General features: G+C 37.5%; 1 protein-coding gene across 2 annotated transcripts; it reads left to right on the top strand.

Moving 5' to 3' along the window:
- The first annotated feature begins 867 nt into the window (after positions 1–867).
- IMPA1 (inositol monophosphatase 1) lies at positions 868–21,785 on the top strand. 2 transcript variants are annotated; one of them, XM_032610343.1, is made up of 9 exons: positions 868–962; positions 3,917–3,982; positions 4,362–4,495; positions 6,271–6,375; positions 7,572–7,617; positions 9,870–9,978; positions 11,749–11,857; positions 19,186–19,337; positions 20,210–21,785. In XM_032610343.1, exons 2-9 carry the CDS (start codon positions 3,920–3,922, stop codon positions 20,323–20,325), a joined length of 834 nt encoding a protein of 277 aa, XP_032466234.1. In that variant the 5' UTR covers positions 868–962; positions 3,917–3,919; the 3' UTR covers positions 20,326–21,785. The 2 variants fall into 2 exon arrangements, with proteins under 2 accessions (XP_032466234.1, XP_032466235.1); XM_032610344.1 differs by having other exon boundaries at positions 897–962; positions 3,920–3,982.
- Positions 21,786–24,705: the final 2,920 nt, after the last annotated feature.

Below are 24,705 nucleotides of genomic sequence, written 5' to 3'. Positions count from 1 at the left end.
TAAGAATTAAATTGACATGAGACAGATTTAATAGGAGAAAATCATTTAATTTTATACATATGCGAATCCCCCACACATAAAGGGGCCAGAGACCCCACGTGCATGAGAGGGTCAGAGGCAGAAAAGTAAAATGAGGACTACATGCCATCCTGAGCTAAGGAATGAGATGGGTGCCTGGGGCTTCCAAGGACAGGAGGATGATAAGAAGAAAAGCAGATGTTTGGTAATTAGATATTTGCCCTACCATATAGATGGGGCCCTTTAGATAAGGCATATCTCCAGTAATAACTCTTTTCTGAGAAAAATTTCCAGTTTAAATTCTTCTAGGTAGTTAAGGGAGGGAGAGTATTTTCTCTTGCACTCACCAGGTCTCAGTTGCCTTTAGCTCAAAATAATCCTCATGCAAAAATGGAACATTTGGGGGACGCTCCGTTATGAACCCCTACAATATGTATATAGTGTAGGTTTACCCAGCATAGTTTTAACAAATAAAAGTTGCAAAGCTAGAGTCGTATCTCCAGTTTGTGTTTTGCCAAAAGGGTAGTATGGAATAAAAGACTGGGACAAAGAAAGGGAAACAGGAAAATTGGAAGGAATGGAAGACATAAGGGATGGGCAAAATAGAGGAAAGGAATTTTTTAAAATTACAGAAGAATGTACAGACAGGAGAAAGAAAGTCAGAAGAACCACAGACGAAAAAGAAGAGGTCAGATCTGGAGGGGTTCGGGTCAAGAAGCGATCACCAGCGCAGCTTGGGGCTGGGGGTGGGGCAGGGAGTTGGGGGTTGGAGGGCTGTGCTCCGTTGTGAGGCGGGGCCAGAAGAAGCCGAACTCCGTGGGCGGGGCTGCAGGGGTGGGACTTCCTGTCGGAGGCGTTACCAGCCTGACCCGCCTCTCTCTCCGGAAGAGGCCAGCGTTGGATGCGGCTGGTATCCTAGCGAGCCTCAAGCCCTTCACCCCGAGGTGAGACCTTCCTTCCTGCGATCCCGCACCAGCCCTTGGGCGGGGTCGTCGGGCGCTGCGGGCGCGGGAGGCTCTCCGGAGTGGTTTGGAGTGGGTGGGCTCGGTCAGCGGTGCGGGGTGGCGCCCAGCGACAGAGGCCGCAGTTGGGGCGCCTTCACCCCTGCTGTTTTGTCTTGAGCCACGGCCGAGTGACACCAGGAACGGTCCCTGCGTGTGTAGCGGTTTCGCCCCGGGTATCTCGCTGAACCTTTGCGGCAGCTTGTGTAGAATAATACCTTCTTTTTCATTTTACCGATTCCAAACAAGATCAGAGAGACCTGGCATACGTCCAGGGGCGTGTAGTCCCGGTGTATGCCCCTGATCCCGTGCTGTCCGCAGTCCCGCTGCTGGGGACAGGTGGCAGGAAGGTGGCATGGCTCCCACCGCAGGGAAGGTGGTAACCAGGACAGAAAAAGTTGAAAATGTTTCATGTGTTTGTCTTTGAGAAAGTGAAGGTGAACAAAATGTGTTCCTTTTTGAGATATACTCAAAACTGGTTGGAAAGATAAGGCATGCATGCAAATGACCTAAATGTAAGGAAAACATTCCTGAGTGCCCTAAGAGTGATGTACAAAGTTTTATGGGGTCTTCCAGGCTTGGGTGTCCTCTGAGCTTCTCATGGCATGTTCCCTCCTAAGGAATGTCATTCAGACTCAGGACTCAGTTGTTGCCTACTCAGGTGACTTGCATATTTAAATCTGCAGGCCATACCTCTCCTCTGAGGTCAGGATGCATACAGTCAGCTGCCTAATTGACATTTCCTTTTGGTTTCACAAAGGTTCCTCATCCTCTACTCATTAAACTTTTGTTCTCCCGACCTCCTACCCAGATCCCAAATTTGACTCTTCTGTTGCTCCGTGTTTCAGTAAATGTCACCATTATCCATTCAGTTGCCAAAGTGAGATATCTGGGCATCATTAAACTCTTCCTCTCCCTCATACTCCATATCCAATCTATTGCTAAGTGCCCTCAGCTTTACCTCCCAAAGCAAATATCCCCACTGTCTACTCTTCCCTCCCCCCTCTAATCCATTCTGTTCAGCAGCCACAATGTAGTGATTCCTCATGGCTCTCAAAATCTTACCTCTAAGGTCTCCCTGGGGATAAGCCCTACTATCCCCCGGCCTCACCCCTCCCCCATTTCTCTTGATCTCTGAGCTGTCACACTTAGGCCTTTCAGTTGCTCTTCACATACCAGGAGTCCTGCAGTTGAGTTAGTTAATACCTGTTCTCTTGTCCGTCAAAACTTGGTTGAACCATGTTCTTAGGGAAACCGTATCTGGTACCTAAGACCAGGTCAGAGTTCCCCTGTTACATGCTTCTCATTGCACTTCTGCGTAGCCTTTATTGCATTTGTGATGTTGCATGTGGTCTGTGATTTTTTTTTTGATTAATACCTGACTACCCACTAGAGAGTAAGTGTGAACTCTGCCTGTTTTCCCTCACTGTGATGCATTGCACAGCATATAATAGATATTCAGCACATAGCTCTTGAATGGTTAAACAGATTATGACTTCTGGGTGGAGAATCCCTAGAAGAAAGGGTAGCTTTTGAAGTGAGCCTGGAAAAATTGGTAGGAGATATCAGTGCTGTTAGTACAGGGAGATATGAATGGCTTAAGCAAAGTTTCTGGCTAGAAAGCAGATTCATAGAACATCTAGTTCTGTTTAAGCCTAGAAGAAAGAAATGGGAGTAAGTAAGAATGAAAAAAAAAAGGCTGGAAACAATTCTTGAAGTGCTCTAAGCAGTTACTCCTATAACTCAAAAAGTGGCTTCCTTTTAAAATTATTTAAGTGCTCATATCAAGAAGAAGAAGCAACTAGCAGAAACAGCTCGAAGTATCTGTCCTTTGTCCTCCCTTCCCTTCCCCTCCTTCTCTTCCCCTCCCCATTCCTATACTGTGAACACCAATGATTGGGATTTCTGACCAGTCTTCAAGGTGAAACTCTGTGTAAGTTATTCTCAAATATAAAGATGACAAAATTAGGGTTGTTTTATAAATGATCCACATTTTTCTGAGTCTGGCAGCTTGAAAAGCTTCACTGTCCTGGGTACAGGTTTGAGAGTGTGGTCAAGCCAGTGGTGAGTTAGTTTAGTCTTCTCTTCAGAAGTCAGTGGGAAGCTGGACAGTTCAGAAGACAAAAATGTGTTGTTTTTTTTCCTCTCTGAAACTTGGGGAAATTCCTTTTTTACTTTATTGTTATTTTTTTAGTCCTGGAATTTTCTTTCCTCAGAATGTTATGATAGAAAGAGCAGTGGACTTTAAATTCAGAATTGAGTTCGAATTCTGACTGGGTCATCTGTTTAATAAAGCAAATTATTTATAATCACTGAGCTTTAAGTTCTTCATCTTTACAACCTCATTAAAAATAAATTCGCATGCATAAAGTACTGAACTACCTGACATTCAATTAGTATATGTGCCTTCTACCCCTTCCCTTCAAAGCTTCTTTAATTTCTATCTGTGGCTAGTGGAATGCACGGATGCCAAAACTGCAGATACTGAAAACTGTCTGTGTTCCCTGTGTTCTTTCTCTAATTTTCACTTTATTCTTAACCCAAACATGCACCTGTCTTTTTAAGATATTTCTTGTGTCCTTTCTTCTCCATTCCCTAGACCAATGCTGTTTTTTAAAATGTCGTATGGTATGGGCACTTTGGGAGACACTTTTATAGAATACTTTTTGTTATGAAAATGTTTCTACAGTAGAAGTGAAGTAATTTAGATAAAAAGTGTTTCTTAATGGACCTGTGAGTGAATACTGAAAAAAACTGAACTCTAGAATCAGGTAGAGGGTAAATCCTGAATAAAAGTATTTTGCAAATTGAGGTGTTTTTGTGAACTAACTATTCTATGATTAAGATTTTTAGAGATTTGTAACTGCTGTGTCTTTGTACATGTTAAATCTGTTCAGAAGATGGCTGATCCTTGGCAGGAATGCATGGATTATGCAGTAACCCTAGCAAGACAAGCTGGAGAGGTATGAACTGAAATCTTTTCAGCCATGATGTGTTGGATGTGGACAGCGTGTGGTTGCCTTGTTAAACAAAACATATACTTTGATTAATCTGTATTTGTTTTCATTTTATTAAACTTTAGTGGAGTGATACTTTAATTTTATGTCATTAAACTTTTTGTGATGACAGTTGTGAATCTAAAATAGGATGTAAGATTCTATGATTTTATACCTAGAAGGTCATAACCCCTAAGGATTTATTTTATTTACACTGTGATAAGAAATATTTAAGAATATCATTTAAGACAGATTGAATGTTTCAAACCATTTCTGTATTTCATCTTTTAGTATGATTTAAAATGACTTATGCTTTTCCTATTTGCTTACCAAAAAATCTTTTTAGATGGCTCGTGAAGCCCTAAAAAATGAAATGAATATTATGATCAAAAGTTCTCCAGTTGATTTGGTAACTGCTACTGACCAAAAAGTTGAAAAAATGCTTATCTCTTCCATAAAGGAAAAGTATCCATCTCACAGGTATTTCTTATTTCAATTTCTTGTGATAAAAATGAAATCTAGATTGGAGTCAATAATACTAGACAGAAATTTTGATTTTAAGCTGAACGGGAATTTATTTGGAGGGTGTTGGGCAGCTCAGGAGCCCTGAGAGCAGGGCTCAGGTGGGAACCAGGGAGGAAGGCAGAGCTGGTTAGGACTGGGTTAGGGTTAGGGTTAGGAGCCATTGCTTCAGATGCTGCTGGTAGCCTCACTCCTGACCCTGCTCACTTTGGATATCTTTACCCCATTAGCTCAAGATTACAAATCCTGGGCAAGAACATCTGCTAGCTGAACTGAGATTGTTTGCCTAAGCTCACACTTCCAGGGAGCAGTGAACAGGGGCTATTTGGATTCCTTTATAGTAAGAGGAGTGTTTTACTGGGAAGTTGACGTGACAAGTGGCTGGCATAGACAAGATTTAAAAGTTCAGTTTTATTCTCTATATTGCAAACTTTTTTAGGTGCTAAAGTCATAGTAGCTTTAAGGAGTTTGAGAGAACATACTAAAATCAGGGCTTTCTTTATAGGCACAGAAATATAACCAAAATATTGTCATCATTTTAAGGGTTTAACATTGTCATTCTCTACTTCTTCGTGATCATGCCATTGGCCATTCCTGGTATTTTAGTCACTGAGGAGAAAAAAAATGTTTAAAGCTAAATATATGTCTTCTCAATGAAAAGGTTTATAGCCAAGAGAAAAAGAGATACAAGAAAATTATGATAATGATTATTAGGACTGTTCAGTATTGAATAAAGGACATAAATAAAAAAGAAAGTAGCAACGGAAAGAAGGAATCCAGTGAACTCAGACACCATTTACAGAATTCACCTGAGATTTACTGTGTAGCGTGTTTTAGGAAAGCATGTAGACACAGTAATTTTGGTGGGTGATTTGCTTTCTCATTGACTTATTTAATGTTCTGTATATTATCTATTGCTGTATAGCAAGTTACCCTAAAAACTTAACAGCTCTAGACAGCAAACATTTATTATCTTAGAGTTTCCTAGGGTCAGGAATGTGGTAGTAGTTGGGCTGCGTTGTTCTTGCCAGGGTCGCGTAATGTTATAGTCAAACTAACTGTGGGTCACCTCAGGCTCAACTGGGGCTGAAGGGGCCATTCACTTACGTGATTGTTGGTGACTTCAGTTCCTCATGGGTTGTCTGCGGCAGCTCTGCTCAGTTCCTTACCATCTGGGCCTCTCCACAGAGCAGCTGATAACATGGTGGCCGGCTTCCCCCAGAGCAACAGAGGGAAGGGGAGGGAGGAAGAAATAGAGTGAATAAGATGGAAACCTCAGTGCCATTTTGTGAACGAGTCTTCCAAGTTGCACGTTGTCACTTCCACTTTGTTCTATTGGTTAGAAACGAGTCACTAAGTCCAAATTCACACTCAAGGCAAAGGGTGTTAGGCTCTACCTCTTGAAGAGAGGAGTATTAGAGAATCTGTGGACTTATTTTTAAAACCTCCACATTTCCTTAGTAAGTTCTCATCTGCAACAGATTCCCTTTTCAGCATGTGTGCCTTCACTTATCCTGGCATTACATTTGAGAATTTCAGATTCTGTTATTTTTCACATGACTTTGTTCTGGGGCAAGTAAAACTTTCTCACTTTCATCAGTCTGCAGGAAAAACAATAGAAAAGTGTAGTGTACGGACTTTTGTTATGTTTTATAGTAGACCCTGGGTAGCTTAAGGTTTGAAAATTGTTGAAAGCAATGTAAAGATTCAGAGTTTGTCATTTTTGTTTTTAGTTTCATTGGTGAGGAATCTGTGGCAGCTGGGGAAAAAAGTATTTTAACTGACAGCCCTACGTGGATCATTGACCCTATTGATGGAACAACTAACTTTGTACATGGGTATGTTTTAAAAATTTTAATATTGTAATTACTGTTACTGTATTAACTGAATGGACTGTTGGATATTTTGTTCACAAACATATATACTTTAGAGAATTGTGTAAATTGTAGAGTAGTTTGTAAGTGTATTATGCATAATTTTCATCAGCTATGGAAGAGGTGATGAAGTATTAATGTTGTGGACTTGTCTTGTGCAGGGAAGTGCCCTGTTCACCATTCTTTTTCTCACTGTTGAAACCACATAAAAATGTATGCAAGCAACATTGCTCCTTTGAGATCAATTAAGGAAATAACTAACTCAATACTGGAGTGTTGTCTATATAGAATGGGTACAATCCAGGAGAAAAAAACTGTAAAAAAGAGCATGGGTTTTAGGATGTGTGAATTGTGACCTTGAGCAAGTTGCTTAATCTTTCTAGGCTTCAGTTTTTGTTTTTTTTCATTCTATAAAATGGGCATATTAATGGTACCTGCCTCATAGAATTGCTTGTTGATGGGACTCAATGAGTTGTACATTTATATAAGAACTTACTCTAGTGCCTGGCACAAACTAAGTATATAGCTCAGGATATTTAGAAGAAAGCCTGATAGAATTGCCAGTGAGAGTTGAAATGAGTAGCCTAGTTTGGTGGGATGACACATAGTTGTTATATTTGAAGTTACCATGTAGCTAGCTGTATGTATCTCTACTAATAGAATTGTTAAAGCCATAAGGCTAAGATGTAGAATCGTTTTGTGATGGAATGTTAATGTGGAAAGATGCTCATAATATTATATAACATAGAGAAGATTATAATATATAGTATGATCCCATTTTTGTTAAAATTAAAACTATATTAATGGAATTCTACATTTAAATGGTATGAAATGGCATACAGTGCCAAGTGGCCTTCCCACTTCCGACCCCAGCTTCTCAGGACCCATCTCTGGAGGTGACCATTGTTATCAGCTTCTTGTGAATCCTTTCAGAGATGTGTCATGCCTGTAGAAGCATCCTGTATGTATGCATCTGTATATTCTACCCTCCCCATCCCCTACGATTTACACAAAGGGTTGCATACTGTACACACAGTTCTGGGGGAGGAGGGATAAGACTGTTCATATGAAAAAAATTGTAAGCAGTTTTATTATAAAAAGCATGTTTGTTGAAAATAAGTTCTATTTTGATAAATTTATGTGTGTGTTTTTTTTTAAAGATTTCCTTTTGTAGCTGTTTCAATTGGCTTTGTTGTTAATAAAAAGGTATGTTGTTTAAATTTATGGTTGGTAAAATGCCTTGCTCTCATTTTTTGAGAAAGAGTAAATGTGTCTCCATAATAAATTTAGGTTTGTCTCTATTCAATTTATGTAGCTGCATTATTTTGAAATAAACTCCAGAACTGTTAAACTTGTCATGATACTTTTTCCAGTGAAGAAAATGTAATGTTTTCTTAGAAGATTTTATAAGGAAAAAATACACACAAATAACTGAAATATGATTCAGTATTTAATCACCATTATATATATGATAGAGTCAGGTAAGATAGGCGTTGATGTAGGGTTAAAATGCTTAATGGAAGAGGTGTGCTTTGAGCTAGGAATGCTTTAGTGGGCATTGTGAAGGGAAACATCAGGAAGTGGAAGGGGTCAAGCATGGTTAGAAAATGCAGACTATGTTCAGGAACCTGAACACTTGCTGTATCTAAAGCCCAGTAGAGTACAATCTCTACCTGTTGCATTTCCGTGTTGTTTGGGTATTTGATTGATCAAAACACGAATGATGTTTACTAACATCTTACATAACTGTCTTCAAGGGGCTTGCGATATATTTGATCAGCATGTACACAAGAGAGTTAAGGAATCTCTGAAAATAAAAACACAGATTAGTGCAAATGAAATCTTAGGCACAGGATTGTGTTAATCACTGAGAACATTCAAAGGGAGATAGGTGAGCATTTCTCATTTAATCAGCCCTGGGCTGTTGAACTCCCAGTTCAGTGCAAAAGTTACATGTGTGAACAGATAAAGGTAATATGTGGTGGAACTGTGAAAAAAAAAAAATACTATGAGAACATGAAGAGGGTGTAACCAGTTCTGTCAGGAGTTGTTTGGGGAAATCTTCATACTAAATGTAATGGGTCTTAGAATTTAGTCATGTGAGTTGGGTCATAGCAAATTAGGGGTTTGTCAGATAAAGAAGAAAAAGAAAGCATTTTAATCAGAAAGAACAGTTTGGAGAAGAGCATGATGTGTGTGGGGAACGGTGAGATGTTCATTGTGGGCAAACCTCTGGAAATGGCAGGAGCAGAACCAATGAAGTGAGTTAGTTGTGGTCTTGCCGTGAGGCACCGTGGCCTGTCCATGTCAGAACATTTAGATTTTGTTTTTAGGTGGTAGGAAACCAGTAGAGGTTTTTAAGTACAGAGTGACAGATAATTCCAGCAATGTAGAGGTCACACCAGAGGGGCAGGTGATTCTGAACTCAGATGGAGGTGGGGAGAATGGCTGAGGAAATGCCAAAAATCAGGAAGTGTTTTCAAGATAAAATTGGAAGGAAGTGACTAATGGGGAAGGAATGAGGCGTGAGTGATCAGGTAGTGAGTGAGTTTGACTTCCTCAATTGAGGTTTCTGCAAGCCTAGGTTCTGAAGCACAGCTACTGACCTGTTAAGATGGGGTTGGTGGGAGCCACAGTTAGAGAGGTAGTTGAATTTGTGGACTGGAAAGAACAAACCTGTAAGAATCGAGAGAGCTAAAAGGGAAATGGAAGAAGAGGAAGAATGAAAAACTCTGTGGAACACAACTTTTAGGGGTTAGGCAGAGAAGAAGGTCATAAGAAACTGTGACACCAAGACAGATCAGTGAGTGTAGTAGGAGGTCTAGGAGAATACTGCCAGGAACACGGAGTATGGGATTAACTGGTGATGGTCAGCAGTCTCCAGATCTTCAGAAGACGCATTTGGTCAGCAAGAGTGCATTGATGATCTCTTTGCAAGGAGTTTCAGGAGATGCGTGATCAGGGAAGAAGCCAAATTGTAGTGTAGTAAGAGAATGGGAGATGCAAAGTCTAGACCACTCTTTGGCAGTGAAGAGAAAAGGAGAAGGTAATGTTTTGAAGGTTTTGTGAGGGAGGAAGAAATTTGGCGAGAAGTCCCGGAATGAAAGTCCAAGAGAGGAGGGATCTGTTGATGGAGCAGTTTTTCAGAGAAGTTTAACAGGAAGAAGGATTCACCCTAGAAAACAGGAGCAACCTGTCTTCATCTGAGGCAGGAAGGAGAGAGGTCAAGGTGGGTGCCCTTAAATTCAGAAATGGATGAGACAGGAGTCAAGTGTTTAGGTCTGATGACTTCTTTCCTCTGACTAAGCTGGGAATTAGCATTTTAAATATCCCATGGTTTAGCCATTTGAAAACATTATTAGTATACCAGATTTTCTTGTTACTTTCTTAGAAAAAGTATGGATGACATGAGAAAGAATACTCAGGTTTGGTAAAGGAAACTTGTTTTCTTTCTGCAGATGGAATTTGGAATTGTATACAGTTGCATGGAGGATAAGATGTATACTGCCCGGAAAGGAAAAGGTGCCTTTTGTAATGGTCAAAAACTACAGGTTTCACGCCAAGAAGGTTGGTTTATCCTCTAATTTTTGGTGTGATTGATATTATGTATTCGTATGCTACTGTTTTTGAATGTTAACCTGTAGAGCTCTCCAAGTGTTAACTGATTCATAAATTGTGTCTGTTTTCTCTGTACTTTTTAACTGTGACCACAATTTTGGATGTAGTAGTGGAAGCAGGGGAAGCAAGTGCAATGGAGCAGAAGACACTTGAGGCTTGCGTTTTGTCAGGGGCTGGGGAGGAAGATGAGTAAGAATGACTCTCTGCCCTCATGGCCTTCATGTTTTATTGCTTCAGCCACTGCATCTCAAATTCTTTGTAGAATTCCTTTGTTCTGATGCCATTGGGCCCAGTTATTAGTAAATTGAGGGGGAAAAGGCACTTCAAGTTGGGAATCATTAAAAATGAGGCATAAAACTATTATATATAGGATGCATAAACAACAAAGTTCTACTGTACAGCACAGGGAACTATATTCAATATCTTGTGATAAGCCATAATGGAAAAGAATATGAAAAAGAATACATATATGTATAACTGAATCACTTTGCTGTATAGCAGAAACTAACCCAACATTCAGTTATACATATATATTCTTTTTCATATTCTTTCCCTGTGCTATACAGTAGAACTTTGTTGTTTATGCATTCTGTATATAATAGTTTGCATCTGCTAGTCCCAAACTCCCAATCCTTCCATCCCCCTTGGCAACCACAAGTCTTTTCTCTATATCTGAGTCTGTTTCTGTTTTGTAGATATGTTCATTTGCGTGATATTTTAGATTCCACATATAAGTGATATTATGTGTTATCTTTCTCTTTCTGATTTACTTCGTTTAGTATCATAATCTCTAGGTCCATCCATGTAGCTGCAAATGGCCTTATTTCATTCTTTTTTATGGCTGAGTAATATTCCATTGTATGTATATACCACATCTTCTTTATCCATTAATCTGTTGATGGACATTTAGGTTGTTTCTGCATCTTGGCTATTGTAAATAGTGCTGCCATGAACATAGGGATGCATGTATCTTTTCAAATTATAGTTTTATCTGGATATATGCCCAGGAGTGGGATTGCTGGATCATACAGCAACTCCATTTTTAGTTTTTTGAGGAACCTCCATACTGTTTTCCATAATGGCTGCACCACTTTACATTCCTGCCAACAGTGCTACCATTTAATTTTAATTTTTTTCAAATCTATATATAAATTATTTAATTTCTAGATTCCACTTTTTTTTTTTTTTTTTTGCGGTACGCGAGTCTCTCACTGTTGTGGCCTCTCCCGTTGCGGAGCACAGGCTCCAGACATGCAGGCTCAGCGGCCATGGCTCACGGGCCTAGCTGCTCCGTGGCATGTGGGATCTTCCCGGACCGGGGCATGAACCCATGTCCCCTGCATTGGCAGGCGGACTCTCAACCACTGCACCACCAGGGAGACCCCCTAGGTTCCACTTAAAAAAAAATATGTAAGACGTTTGCTCATTTCCCACTAAATGTGTCATGCATGCAGGCAGATTGGTTGTATTCTGTACTTTTGGGGGGGTGGTGTAAGGAGCTAGACTCTTTTTGATGATTATAAAAATGATGATAAAATAACTAAAAGAGATAATAAATTGATAAGTATTTTAATATTTAAAGCCTTAGAAAGAAACAAATATGATACAACTAGGAAGAGGAATAAAAATGTCCAATTTGTTCTGAGTTACAAGTGTCAAATTTTTTATCAGAATTCTTATTAATAAACTCTAATGATTATTTAAAACATTTTCTTTTAGATGTTACCAAATCACTCTTGGTGACAGAGTTGGGCTCTTCCAGAACACCAGAGACTGTGAGAATTATTCTTTCTAATATGGAAAGGCTTCTTTGCCTTCCCATCCATGGGTAAGCTCTTTTCACTTTTCCCCAAAAGTTGAACATTCTATGTTAAAATTATAGATAATTTGACATTCTAAGGAATGAATTTTTCTTTAGAAATGAAAATTTTAATTAATAGACATGGGATCAGTACCATAATTCTAATTTTATAATGTAATTTTTAAAACTTTTATTTGAAAATAATTTCAAATTTAACAAAATTTTTGGAAATAAAAAACTACAAGAAACAGGAGTATACACTTTATCCAGATTCACCTATTGTTAACATTGTACCCCGTTTGCTTTATCATTTTATCATTCCTTCTTTTCTCTGTGTCTGTCTCTCTCTCCCTCTCTCTGTGTATGTGTGTGTGTGTGTTTGTGTAAATATACTCCTTTTTTTCCCTGAACTATTTCATGGTAAATTATTTAGATCATGGCTCTTTACCCCTAAATTCTTCAGTTTGTTATTTCCTAAGAATAAGGATACTCTCTTCCATAACCACAGTACAATTATTGACTTCATGAATTAGCTCTTTATCTAGTCTACCATCCATCCATATATAGCTTTGGCAGTTGATCTAATAATGTCTTTTATAGCATTTTTCTTCTTTCAGTGCAAGATTCAGTCTAGTGTCAGTATTATGTTTAGTTGCCATGTCTCTTTGGCCACCTTTAATCCAGAATATTTCCACAGCCTAAGTAATTACCCACTTCCTCTAAGTTTTCAAGTTATTTGCATAGAGGTATACAAGGTAGAATCTTATATTTTATTTCTGGCCTCTCTGTATCAGTAGTTATTTCCCCCTTATCATTTCTTATTTTGTATATTTGTGCTTTCTTCTTTTTAAAAAGTCTTGATTAAGTTACTTGGTGGTTTGTCTGGTTTTTGCTTATTAATCTGGTCTACTGTTTTTCTCCTCTGCTTTATTATTTTCATCATTGTGCTTTCTTTTTGTTCATTTTGTTGTTTCCTTTTTTTTTCCTTTTTAAGTAGAGAATTTATTTTTATGATTTGATTTTTATTGATGTAAGTATTTAGGCTATGAATTTTTATCTGATTACTGCTTTAAATGTATCCCATAGATTCTGATGTGTTTTCATTTCAATTATTTTTCACAAAATTTGTTACTTCTGTTTGTATTTCCCATTTCACCCAAGAGTTGTGTTCTTAAATTTCTACGAGGAAATGACTTTTTTTGCTTTTTTTAATTTCATTTTTAATTTGTAGTTTTATTACATTGTAATAAATATATATTATGGAACTTTATGTTTTCTTTGTGCCCAGTATATGATCAGTTTTTGTGGAACTTCCATATGCACTGAAACAAAAGTACATTCTGTATTGTACTTTGATGTTTGAACTTGAAATCTGCTTTGACATCAGAATTGTGCCTGGTAAATCTTTGTCCACTCTTATTTTAAGTCCTTTTGAATCACTGAGTTTTAAGTGCATCTCTTGAATACAGCATAGAGTGGAGTTTTGCTTTATAATCAATTTGAAAATCTTTTTTCTTTTCATAAAAATGTTAGGCTTACTCATTTATTGATATTGACCATTTTGTTTGGTCTCTTTGTTGTATTATCTTACATTGTAATTACTTTGTATATTATGTTATAGTTACTGTATTTATTTGGTGTATCCTCTCTACTTTTTTCTTTTTAGAAATAGAAATTTATGAAAGGTTCAATTTTATTCTAGTGGGTTTCTTTTATATTAAAACTCTTTATAATGCTCTTAATATTCTCTTTTCTTACTTGACCATTTACTCTCTGTAAAGGCTCCAGAACGTTTTGGCTTCCGCCTGTTACCTATATGATATTCAGTGATTTTACTCTACTTTCCCCTTTTTCTCTCCCTTTTCATCCAGTTTCTTAAGTTGCATTCTTTCTACTTTGTCAGACGTATTATTATTACGTATTCTTTCACCCACGGTCCCATCCTGTGGTCTTAGTTTTTCCATGAAGTTCCATAGTCCTTCCATGAAGTTTTCCTGGTGTCAAAAGTTCATAAATAACAGAATTAAAACCAGCGAATCACTGAAGTATAATTAGTAAAAGTTTATTGTGCACACACCAAAAGGACAGTTTGCAAACCAGGAACACCCTGACCAAAACATGAAATGAGGCTCAGGCATATATTGTTATAAAGCAGCTTATAAAGTGAGAAAGCAGTGACTATTTATTCTTCACAGTGATTGGCTATAATAGAATTCTTTTAAATGATAGGGAATTGATTAGTGGTTACCTCATATCAGCCTTGAGAAACATCTTAAGTTTTGCTTGTCATTTCCAGAACCATAAGCAAGAAATGACCCAGGTTGAGTTAGTTTTGCAAAGTATGCTAAATTAAGCTTTGTTTGCATGACTAAACTGGTTTTGTCTGCTCAGGGAATTTTCAAGGCTGGTCTCTGTTTGTTTTTAATTTAACACCAATCACCTTTAGATTAGATGAAGCTCATCTCTTAGTAGATTCCTTGAGAAGGGCACATGTACACAGTATTCCATGAGATCTGGCACATTCCAAACTGTTTTTCTATGGTCTTGAAACGTGAAGGACAGCTTGGCTGGATAGAACATCTTTAGTGAAAGAAAGTATAAAGTACATTTCTTTTTTTTCTTTTTTTTTTTAGAAATTTATTATTTTTTAATTTACTTACATTTTGCTTCGTGGGTTTTCTCTAGTTGCGGTGAGTGGGGGCTACTCTTCATTGCGGTATGTGAGCTTCTCACTGCGGTGGCTTCTCTTGTTGCAGAGCACGGGCTCTAGGTGCACAGGCTTCAGTAGTTGTGGCACGTGAGCTCTAGAGCGCAGGCTCAGTAGTTGTGGTGCACGGACTTAGTTGCTCCAAGGCATGTGGATCTTCCCGGACCACAGATCGAACCCGTGTTCCCTGCGTTGGCAGACGGATGCTTAACCACTGCGCCACCAGGGAAGTCCTGAAGTACATTTCTTAAAAATGCTATTACAGGGCTTCCCTGGTGGCGCAGTGGTTAAGAATCTGCCTGCCAATGCAGGGGACACGGGTTTGAGCCCTGATCCAGGAAGATCCCACATGCCGTGGAGCAACTAAGCCCGTGTGCCACAACTACTGAAGCCCGCGTGCCTGGAGCCCCTGCTCCGCAACAAGAGAAGCCACCGCAATGAGAAGCCTGCACACTGCAGTGAAGAGTAGCCCCCGCTCGCTGCAACTAGAGAAAGCCCATGTGCGGCAATGAAGACCCAACACAGCCAAAACTAAAATAAGTAAATAAATTAAAAAACCCAAATTAAAAAAAAAAAGCTATTATACTGTTGCCTTGCTTTGTATGTTATGAGAAATCTGATGCCAATTTAATCTTCTTGGCTTTTAAATTATTTCATTTTTTACTTGGAGGCTCTGAGAAAAATTTTTTTCTTTTAATCTTCCATGGCTGACACTTTTATAACGGTATATCTTGGAATTGCTTATTCTGCGATGTTTTCTCCCTATAACAGGTAGATTCATATCTTTTTTTTTTTTTTTCTGGAAAGTTTTCTTGAGTTTTAGTTTTAAGTATTAGTTCACTTCTGCTGTTTTCATTTTCTTCTTCAGAGACACCAGCAGGAACATTAAATCTTCTTTGTTTCTTCCCTTGCAGCCACTTTCTCTCCGACCCATTTTACTTCTTTCTTTTATCGCTTTTCCTCACTGCCCTTTATTAAGTTTTCATTTTCATCTGTTCTCTTTAGGGGACCTTGCGATTTAGTCTTCTTTTCTGATAGAATTTTGTCTTTTTTGTCCCACTTCTTTTCTGAGTTCAGTCATCTCTTGTTTTATTTTTTCCTTGTTTTATTCATTTCTGTGCTTAATTTTTTGCAGAGACACTTTATGAGTCAAAAAAACCCCAAACACTTTTATTAGCAATGTCTGATGTTTCACAGTAGATTTGTGTGGATGTGTCTACTTTTTCTATTTCTGTTCACTTTGCGATCTGGGTTCCTGGTTTCAGAGCTCCTTATCCTGTCAGTTCTACCCTTCTGTATAGGTTCTGTTATGAATTTCTGCTAAGTGGTGGTGGGAGGTGAGGATTGGCATGTCTTGTTTCTCTTTCATTTCTCAGGATCTTTAATTTTTTCACTCTTAGCTCCTGCTTTTCCTTCACTTTGTCCCAAGAGATACCACCTCCTTTTATTTTAAATTGAAGTATAATTATATATTAATTATAAATGACATTTATGAGGCAAAGTAAATCATTATGGGTCAATTTCCTTTGTGTAATTTTTTAGGATTTGTTTAATGAAATGCACTGTATTTGTTTACTTTAATGATGTTTTCTGGTATCATGCTTTAGGGAATAATTTCTTCATAAATATAGCTACTATTTTTTGAGGCTCTTTTATGTGCTAGGCCCCCTGCTAGGTGCTTTACATCTGTTGTTTCTAATCATTGCAGCCATAGCCAAGGTAAGTTGGTATCTCCATTTTGATGACAAGAAAGCTAAAATTTGAAGAAGAAACTTTTTCAAAATTATAGTTTTTAAGCAGCTAAGTAGGGGAGCAAACTCAAATCTTTGTGATTCTGAAGATAGTCTTTTTTACTCTGTACCATCCTAGCTGTATAGGAGGATCAGACAAACATAGAATTCAGGACACATATGCAAAATCTAGACCACAGCCTCAATTATTTGGTAATTAATAATATTTAGTATTATTTGTCCATAAAAGAATATGCTTTCTGATCAAAAGACCTCTTGACTGAGAACCATTGATACACATCAAAAGTAGACAGAAGCATAGCCTATATGCTGTGCTGGAAGAACTGCCTATAGCATTGTTCTTCCAGCCTAGGGTTCTATGTTTGAATAGAATACCAAGAAATAATTTGTGAGCGATCTTGGTATTTTCTTTCTATGACATGAGATGTGAACTATCACATACCCTTGAGAAGAGGAGGAAAATACACCATTATTTATAAACTAAAAAAAGCCACTAAAGTTAATTTGGGTTTATATATTTGGAAAGCAGTCAAACACCTATGGAAGTTTATTGAGGTTGCTAGTTCTTTCTTAAATTTGATATATAGTAAGAATACAGGCAGTAAAATGTATTTGAAATCAAGAGCATCATGTAATTCTGATCTTTTTAAAAAAAATGCTTTGGCATGAAGGATGTACTCAGGTGCAGTACTTTTTTTATTTTTAAGAAACAAAACAAATACCACATTAGTCATCAATTTCCCATTATTTCTTTTTTTTAATTTTAATTTTATTGGGGTATAGTTAATTTACAGTGTTTTGTTAGTTCAGGTGTACAGCAAAGTGATTCAGTTAATACATATACATATATTCATCCTCTTTTAGATTCTTTTTTCATATAGGTTATCCCAGAATATTGAGTAGAGTTTCCTGTGCTGTACAGTAGGTCCTTGTTGGTTATCTGTCTTACATATAGTAGTGTGTGTATGTTCATCCCAGTGTGTGTATGTTCATCCCAAGCTCCTGATTTATCCCTCCCCACTGTGTCTCCCCTTTGGTAACCATGGCTTGTTTTCTATATCTTTAAGTCTGTTTCTGTTTTGTAAGTAAGTTCATTTGTTTCATTTTTAAAAATTAGATTCCACATATCATATGATACCACTCATATGTGGAATCCCCTTATTTCTTTAAAAATAAATAGTGAAGGAACTCACTGAACAAACCTAACTGCTTTATTTTCAGAGGTTTAAACAACTAAAAAAGAAGCTTGAGTAAAACCCATTTGAAAGTAGTAACTTACAGACATGATGACCTCTTTTTCTTAAACATTTCAGTGTGTATATTTTTGATAAAAGGGACATTCTTTAACATAACCACAATTACTAAAATCAGGAAATTAAGTTTGATACATTATCTAATATAGTGACTTAATTCGTATTTTGAAAGAATTCTAATCCAAGATCCAATCCAGGATCATACACTGCATTTAGGTGCCGTTTCTCATCAATTTCTTTTAACCTGGAGCAGTTGCTTAGTCTATCTTTTATGACTTTGACATTTTTGAAAAACATAGGGTAATTATTTTATAGTATGCCTTTTGATTTGAATTTGTTGGGTTTCCTCATGATTAGATTTGGGTTATGCATTTGGGGCAGGAATGCTACAGAAGTACTGTTATTTCCTTCTCAGTACATTATATCAGGAGGCACATGGTACCTTTTTGTTCCATTATTGAATATTAACTTTGATCACTTGGTAATGATCTTGCTATCTTTCCCATTGTAATTATTGTGTATCTTATAGGGAGATACTTTGATATGTAAATATCATTCATCCACTCATTTTAGCGTTTATTTTTTATTTTTATTTTATTTATTTTTTTTGCGGTACGCGGGCCTCACACTGCTGTGGCCTCTGCCGTTGCAGAGCACAGGCTCCAGACGCACAGGCTCAGCAGCCACGGCTCACGGGCCCAGCCGCTCTGCGGCATGTGGGATCTTCCCGGACCGGGGCACGAACCCTCGTCCCCCGCATCAATAGGCGGGCTCCCAACCACTGCGCCACCAGGGAAGCCCTAGCGTTTATTGATGATTCTTTCCTGAATCAGTTATTATTATAATGGCTAATAAAGTAATGTCTGTACTTACCTTAACTTGATATATTTCCAAGGAAAAGCTACTGTGAGAAGGCAAACCTGAAATAATCTTCCCAGGCAGGCCTAGATCTAAGCAGAGCCCACCAGTGCTGTTATCTCTTTGGTCATGTATACTGATGCCCATGCAGTTGGGGATGACCAGGAGTACATTTTCACCCTTCTATAAACTACTTGTATTGTGGAGCTATTGTCCCTGGGTTTAGACCACAATGAATATACATGCATGCCATGATAGTAGAATTATAGCATCTTCTTCCGTTTTTTTTTTCTTTTTTTATTAATTAATTTATTTTTGCTTTGTTGGGTCTTCGTTTCTGTGCGAGGGCTTTCTCTAGTTGTGGCAAGCGGGGGCCACTCTTCATCGCGGTGCACAGGCCTCTCACTATCGCGGCCTCTCCTGTTGCGGAGCACAGGCTCCAGACGCGCAGGCTCAGTAGTTGTGGCTCATGGGCCTAGTTGCTCCACGGCATGTGGGATCCTCCCAGACCAGGGCTCGAACCCGTGTCCCCTGCATTAGCAGGTAGACTCTCAACCACTGCGCCACCAGGGAAGCCCCAGCATTTTCTTCAGTTTTTTTCCCCAAAATATCCTTGTTTTAAAGTTTATATTATAAATGATTGCTTCATAAGGATTAGTTTTGTCATTTATATAGTGCATCATGACTGTTGCATCAGTCAACACTTAAAAGAAACTGAAGTTAAGGAGGAAAGCCTTATTTGAAATAATTTCTTTTTCTATCTTATTTATAAATGTTGTTTGTTAGGATCCGAGGTGTTGGAACAGCAGCTCTTAATATGTGCCTTGTGGCAGCTGGAGTTGCAGATGCATATTATGAAATGGGAATTCACTGCTGGGATGTAGCAGGTGCTGGTGTTATTGTGACTGAAGCTGGTGGAGTACTCTTGGATGTAACAGGTAAAATTATGGGACGGTAAAGCATTTTTCTTTCCATATCTGTTGGACCTTCCTCTATATATGGCTTTTTTCCTTTAATGTTTGTTACATGTTATACCTAAGCTCTTAAGGCAAAAAAAGCCATGTAATTTTCTACACAATCAAAATAACAAACATTGGGAGACAGAGGCAAGGATAAGAAGCTAATGGTAGCATGGGATTAATAATCATAAATGGCTTAGCCTTTTCAAATATGAGTATCAGGAACTCTTGAGAGGCTATAGAAAAAGTCTAGAAGGTCACTGAATCTGAGAATTGTACCAAGAGTTCTCTGAATGGTGACCATGGTGGTGGTTGAACATGGACTTCCTCCACCATCACTTTCTGCCTTGAGCCTAGAGGGGCTATGTATTTCCTCTGCACTGGTGGTGAGATTTTTAAAAGTAAGAGTGAACCTGGGTTAAAATAATTCATCAGTGGCCTGGGAGAAAGGCAGCAAAGTATTAAGGAAATGGGAAGGAGAGTGGTGTGAAAATGCACTGGAGTCAGATTTTCTGTCCATAGATTCCCAAACATTAAAGAGGTAATAAGAGTAATAAAAAGAAGAAATAGAACACACAAATGGTGAAATAGAGAAAAGATGACATTTTCCAGACTAGTGTGATTGAGATACCAGTTCCCTCCACAACTGGTATTTACTAAAAGAAGGTGCTTAGAAACTCATTTATGTATTATCAGAGCTTTAAACATTATGATTATATGACAGCATAGATCTTTTTAAAGATAGTCAAAAGTATTAAAATGTTATGATTGACCATAGTACATATTGCTATGCAAGTTTTATAGGAATTACTTTTGTACAGGATATAACCATGTTCCATATTTGATTTTAGGTGGACCATTTGATTTGATGTCACGAAGAATAATTGCTTCAAACAATAAGACATTGGGAGAAAGGATAGCCAAAGAAATTCAGATAATACCTCTTCAAAGAGATGATGAAGATTAGTTCTAACAGCTTCACACATTCAATCACAGTTGCATCTCTCCAGGTTTGCTGATGGTGTTACAAAATTCAGGACATCTGTTTCACTTGAATAATATGATTGGTTTAAATTGTCTTCGATGTCCCAATTAAAAATTGCAACTTGTTCTGTATTTTACTAAGAGTAAGTATGCAAGAATGGCTGAAATGTTTGTTTCATTGTTTTAAAAATTTTTGCGTGTTAAGAATGTACTTTGGGAAAAATATGCAGGCAGTTGATGAGATAGGTATCACATCAACTGAAATGTGTCAATTAGCAATTTAGAGTTTCTAAGTATTTATGAGCCTCTGAAATCTTGACTTAACTATTTATGTGTGTATGCATTCTTAATTAGAAAGTTAACTTTTTGGAAAATTTTTTTTCTTTAGTTCCAAAAGCCATACTTAACTAAATTTGTAAGAAGTATATAATGAGTACTTCCTAGACCAAGGTTTCTTTCTTTGCAGAGAACCTTGTTTTATTAACCAGTGTAGCACCAAACATGGTACCTGTTAAATAGTAAGCAATCCAAAAATAAGCATTGAAAGAATTAATATTTTAAAGGTAGCAATTCCTAGTTGCTACATAAAGTAATGAGCTCATCATTCTGTAATTTTACTTCAGGTTTGGAAGTAGAAATTATCTAGTCATCCTTTTTATATTTCACATTACCATTCCTTTTAACATTTCACATTACCATGCCATTTCAGTTAACTGTACCTATACGTCCTGATACATTTCAATTACTGTACCTCCTGATATCATTTGTTATTGTGGGCATTTCTGCAGTTTATATGTTTTTCAAAACACTGCATTGCAGTATTTGTTTGGATTTCTTTAAAGTCCATATATAAAAGAGAAGAAACAGTTTCAGAAAAGCACTTTCATCAGGTATCTGATGTAACTAGATACTGTATGACACTTTACTAAACTCAGAATTCATGTTTTCAAGATGATCTGGCTGAGCACAGGAACCTGGCAGATATACTGCATTGTTAATATTGAACTATTTCTTTCTTCCCAATCTCCTTATTTACCTTTGTTGATTCTATTCAGCCTTAAAATATTCCTTAATAGTCTTTGGCTTCTCAAACTCAAACAGAAAATTGTTCTGGTTCATAGATATTTTTAAAAGAATAACTTATTGCTTAGCCTTGTCCTTTGACACATGAACAGTATTAAGTTTTGTTATAGGCTCACGTGAGCCTTATATTTGATGAAAGGAGAAGTGCTTCTGTAAAGTTTTCAAGACAGGATTTGTTTTTAATTGTCATGCACATGTAATACATTAAATATCTATGAACCTAAGATCTGAGTATTATAATTACTGTATTTGTACCGTTGGTCAAATGCATCTCATACTGTATTATTCTAAGACAGGTTGTTTTGCAATTAAATATATTGTGATTAAGAATATGATCACGAATAAAATTTTAACTAAAAAGTATATATATGTTATAGTCAGGGTTTATAGTCTTCCCAAATGTACACACACACACACACACACACACACACACACATAAAATATACACACTTGAACACCCCTCCTTTTTAAATAAAAAATGAGCTCATTCTATCATGTACTTATGTGTGAAGTGTTCTTTGGATTCAATATGAATTACTAGCTATTCCTAGAAATGATTTACAATGTCTGGGTCAGTAGTTTGCCTGTGATATATATCATTTTGACTCAGTTGTCCTTCATTTCAAGATCTAATCTAGAGCCTAAGATACAATGTTTAAAGAAAGAAAAAATAATCATTTCAAATTGTTTCTATTTGCTTCAAGTTCATAACCCCCTATCTTTACCCTGCCTTATTTGGAAAAATTAATTCTTTTGTTATCCAATTAATACATAGTTCAAAATTTCAAATAATATACAGAGCTCAGAAGGAAAAGCAACATTTTCCTATCCCATTCCACCTCACCCCTAAGTTGATCTCCCCAAACTCTTTAAGTAGTTTCTTTTGGTATTTACCTCCATCTTAAAAAAAAAAAAAAAAAAAAGATAAACATATTCTGTTACATCTTTATTTATTGACTTTATTAATTATCTATTAACTTGCTATTATGGAAGATGAGGATTTTGTACTCTTAATTCTGAGAATTACTTTTAGCTCCTCCTTTCTATTCTTCTAGTATAGTGATATCTATTATTTGTTGTTGTTGTTAAATTTATATTCAGTGTTTAACTTAGGACTTTTATTCACTGCTAACTAGTAGTGTGTTATGATTACATTTTCTTTCCTGTGCAACTTTTTGTTCTTTCTGAAGTTGACAGATTTTCCACAGGACTGTAAGTGTTTTTTGTTTTCCATTTGTTCAACCATAATCAGGTATTCTCTTCTATTAGTACTATTTTCTTTTCCTCTTGAAGATAGGTCTTTTGGGGCCCTTTTCGTTTTCTTCTAGTCTGATTGGTTCCTGGCTAGATATGCTGCATGGCAGTCCTTCTGGGGCTTCCCTTTGCTTCTAGAAGATAGCAGAGGAGAATATCTTCTTGACCTTTGTAGACAAAGAACTGGTAAATAGGACACAAAAAGCATTATGCATAAAGGAAATAATTGATTAATTGGGCTACATTAATATTAGGAACTTCTGCCATCAAAACACACCAGACAGTCAGAGGGCAACCCACAGAGTGTAATACATACACCTGACAAAGTATATCCAGCGTATATAAATAACTCCTATATATCAAGTTCCAACAAACCCCGGACTATACCAAGGGTTGATAAGGATGTGAAGCACCTGGCTGCCTCTATCAGTCCATAGGTTCTGCCCTTTTTGAAGTGGCCAGTGATGTCCTAATTTAAAGAAGCCAGATCTTTTATGCTATTAATTTACTTGACCTCTCTAGTTTTTCATCTCACCCATTCTCTGGGTTTTTAAAATTACATTTGTCAATTCTCCTCTGTCCACTTCTTGTCAGTCTTATTTGCTGACTCTTCTTCCTCTGGTGAAGATACTGTGCTATTAGAGAGCCATTCTTGGTCCCCACTTCTATCGAGTCACTCAGGAAACTCATTCATGTCCCTGACTTCAGCTATCACAACCATTCTGCTGAGTCCCAAATCCAGATCTTAACTTAGTGCCCACATTTCCCTTGTGAGTTCTTACCCTTCATCTCCATCTCCTTGCTGGCCCCTTCTGAATGCCCTCTACTTTTATCAGCCCAACATGTCTCTAACCAAACTAATTAAATTTCTGCTCATAATTTTCTGCTACTGTCCTATATACATTCCCTCCCTACCCCATCCTCTCAAATAAGAATCTGTTATATTTGATGTGTCCTTTCCACTAGTCTTCCATTCTAATTTGTCAAAACCAAGTTTTTCATAATATTCCTCTCTCCCCACCCCCCACCCCCCAATATTCCCATTGAATACTCCAGCCAAACAAACACTTGCTCTTCACTGGACTCCTCTGAGACTTTTCAGATGATATTCTTTCTGCCCAGTATTATTACAGTAATACTGATCACTTTATGATTGTAAAGATACCTCTGATACCTCTAAGTCACAGTGATTCCCCTTTCACTGGGAACTGCCCCCGACACACAGGGCTGTCCCTACTGTTACCATGTCTGTAGGTGATATGGTTCTGCCCCCTGATGAATTCATGAGATGACATCTGACCCAAACAGGACAAGTGAAATTTGCTAGGGAATTGGGCATTTTGAACCCAGTTAGGAATAGGAATAGAACAGAAATTCGGAATGATTCCGAATAACTTATAAAGTTGAGGTCAGTACTGAATATGAAGTCACGTGCTTTTCAGGGAGTGGCTGACCCTCAGGCTGTGCTGGGCATCAGCATTAAATCCCACAAATCTTCCAGTTTAAGAAGAATAGAAACAGGCCATAGTCACATGTTCTAATTTCTAGTATTCCATGTTAAATATTTATATCCCTTAGGTTGTTTATTCCCTTAAATAACTCATAAAATATCCTTGATAATAAATATTGTTATTAATAGTTAGCATTTGTTGAGCCCAAAGTACCATAAATTATGCTAAGGGCTTTTTATTCATGATCATATTTAATTCTCACAATAACCTCAGGAGAGATTATTATCCTCATTTTACTGAGGCACATAGATGTTATTAAACCAATTTTCCTGCTCAAGGCCATACAACTAAGTGGTGGAACTCATGTAGAGATACAGCTGAGTCCACAGTCTTAACCCACCACCCAGTGGTCCTCTCCCTGGCTATACGTTAGAATCACCTGGGACATGAGTCTCACGGAGTGAATCTGACTTACTAGGTCTGGAGAGTGGCCTGGCCATCTGTATTTTTAAAAAATTTCCCAGGTGATTCTCAGGGTAGCGCAAATTGGGAACTGTTTGCTCCAGTGTACTGCT

This window comes from Phocoena sinus, chromosome 17 (assembly GCF_008692025.1).
Source record: "Phocoena sinus isolate mPhoSin1 chromosome 17, mPhoSin1.pri, whole genome shotgun sequence".
Taxonomy (NCBI): domain Eukaryota; kingdom Metazoa; phylum Chordata; class Mammalia; order Artiodactyla; family Phocoenidae; genus Phocoena; species Phocoena sinus.
Note: the sequence above shows the minus strand (reverse complement) of the source record. Positions and strands in the feature narration are given on the sequence as shown.